The sequence below is a fragment of the Schistocerca piceifrons genome, chromosome 4 (genome assembly GCF_021461385.2).
Source record: "Schistocerca piceifrons isolate TAMUIC-IGC-003096 chromosome 4, iqSchPice1.1, whole genome shotgun sequence".
Classification (NCBI taxonomy): domain Eukaryota; kingdom Metazoa; phylum Arthropoda; class Insecta; order Orthoptera; family Acrididae; genus Schistocerca; species Schistocerca piceifrons.
The window spans coordinates 797,020,584-797,022,086 of record NC_060141.1 but is presented as its reverse complement, the minus strand read 5'-3'; the positions used below and the strand labels follow the sequence as shown (position 1 = coordinate 797,022,086).

Here is a 1,503-nt window from a genome sequence, read left to right as displayed (position 1 = left end):
TTTTTTTTTTTTTACTTGCGCACACCCACAAAGTAGGAACAAGAAGATATTTACTATCTCCGTGGAAAAGTGATGAAGTGTCACTTACCACGACGATGAACTCAATCATGGAAATACCAGCAGGACTCCTCAAGTTAAGAAATTATGCTTCGACCGACAGTTTGGTTAACAGTGCCCTCAACACAGTATGGAAAGAAACATGTCACTGTTAGGACCAGTGCAACAATCAGTTGTGTTCTACTATTATTAGAAGACAACGGCAGAGAGCTTCCAAAAAATACTCACTGTGTTGAAAAATTACGTTAGTGCAGTTTCTTCTACAGTAGTCTATCATCACGTGGAAAAGCAGTCGACACATACTTGAAAAACTGTCTTGAATCTAACAATTTGAACACTCACACAGTAAATGTACTGTGTCAAGAAATAAATATTATGCGTTTTGCTGCTCGTGTTGCGTGTAGACGCGTTGCCCCGCTGTTCACATCCCAAACTGAACGAGGATTACCAGGTAGTTGGCGATGGCGGCCAGACAGCTCGCAAGCAGCGACCGGTCTATGGGGAACAGTCCTGCCGCGCTGTACTTGAGCCCGCTGTCGTTCAGCTGTTGGGCGAAACTGTGCAGACCAGTACTGCGACCCCTGTCTGCCATCGGCGCCAGCAGCAGCAACTTATTGACCAGCTGTTCCGTGTGGTTGGCCTCCTGGACCACCACCTCACAGCTGTACACTATGCTGACAATTCTAAAAGCTGACAGAGCTGCCCACGGTAAGGACAACAACACTGTGATAGAATGCCGTTTAGATGCATGAAACCAAGGTGTTGCCTTTCCTAGTATGTCTGTCACAACTATATAACTGAGGATTACAATGTGTAAAAAGCAACTTGTTATTTCAGCTATGTTCTGTACACCGTACCCAGCGTTGATGGCTCCAGAAACGTCTTCCAATAAAGAATGTATCTTCTGTAAATGAGCCACCGATAAGTTATCAACATATATCACCTCTGCATGCACTTTGAATACATTTTTGCGTTTCTTCGGTAATTCTGATCGTTGTCTACGAGCTGATAGACGAAACTCACTGTCAAGTAGTTCACAATAGCTTTTTGGTACATAGGTTTTAGAAGTAACAATCAGCGCAGACGAAACTTCGCAGTCGAGCTCTTCTTCTGATTGTATGCTGTACTTCTGCAGCAAGTGTCCGTTCAGTTGTTTAAATCTTCTGTATAGCATCGTATTAAAGGTGCAAAACTGTAACGTAACAATATTCCTTGGAGTGTAGAACAAAAGTATCATAACTAGAGCATCAGTGTTACATTGGGTCTGGCATGAAGAGATACCATACAGACACGCTGAGTATAAGACGAGTAGGAATAACACGCGATGCACGAACCTGGCGGTTTTGGAGTATTCAGAATCAAAGTTTTTATATAGTAACTGATCAACTGAAAATAGCTTTCTGCATAAGGTATTGACGTCATTCTGTTTGAGCGTTGTGCTTCGTA

The 1,503-nt window shown here is 42.9% G+C and overlaps 1 protein-coding gene across 1 annotated transcript; it reads right to left on the bottom strand.

Moving 5' to 3' along the window:
• Positions 1-478: 478 nt before the first annotated feature.
• On the bottom strand, positions 479-1,231 carry LOC124796179 (gustatory receptor for sugar taste 43a-like). The gene has a single exon (XM_047260270.1). It carries the CDS (start codon positions 1,229-1,231, stop codon positions 479-481), a length of 753 nt encoding a protein of 250 aa, XP_047116226.1.
• Positions 1,232-1,503: the final 272 nt, after the last annotated feature.

Excerpts from the sequence above, each read along its gene's own strand:
- LOC124796179 (XM_047260270.1), bottom strand. The coding sequence starts at position 1,231 with ATGCTATACAGAAGATTTAAACAACTGAACGGACACTTGCTGCAGAAG.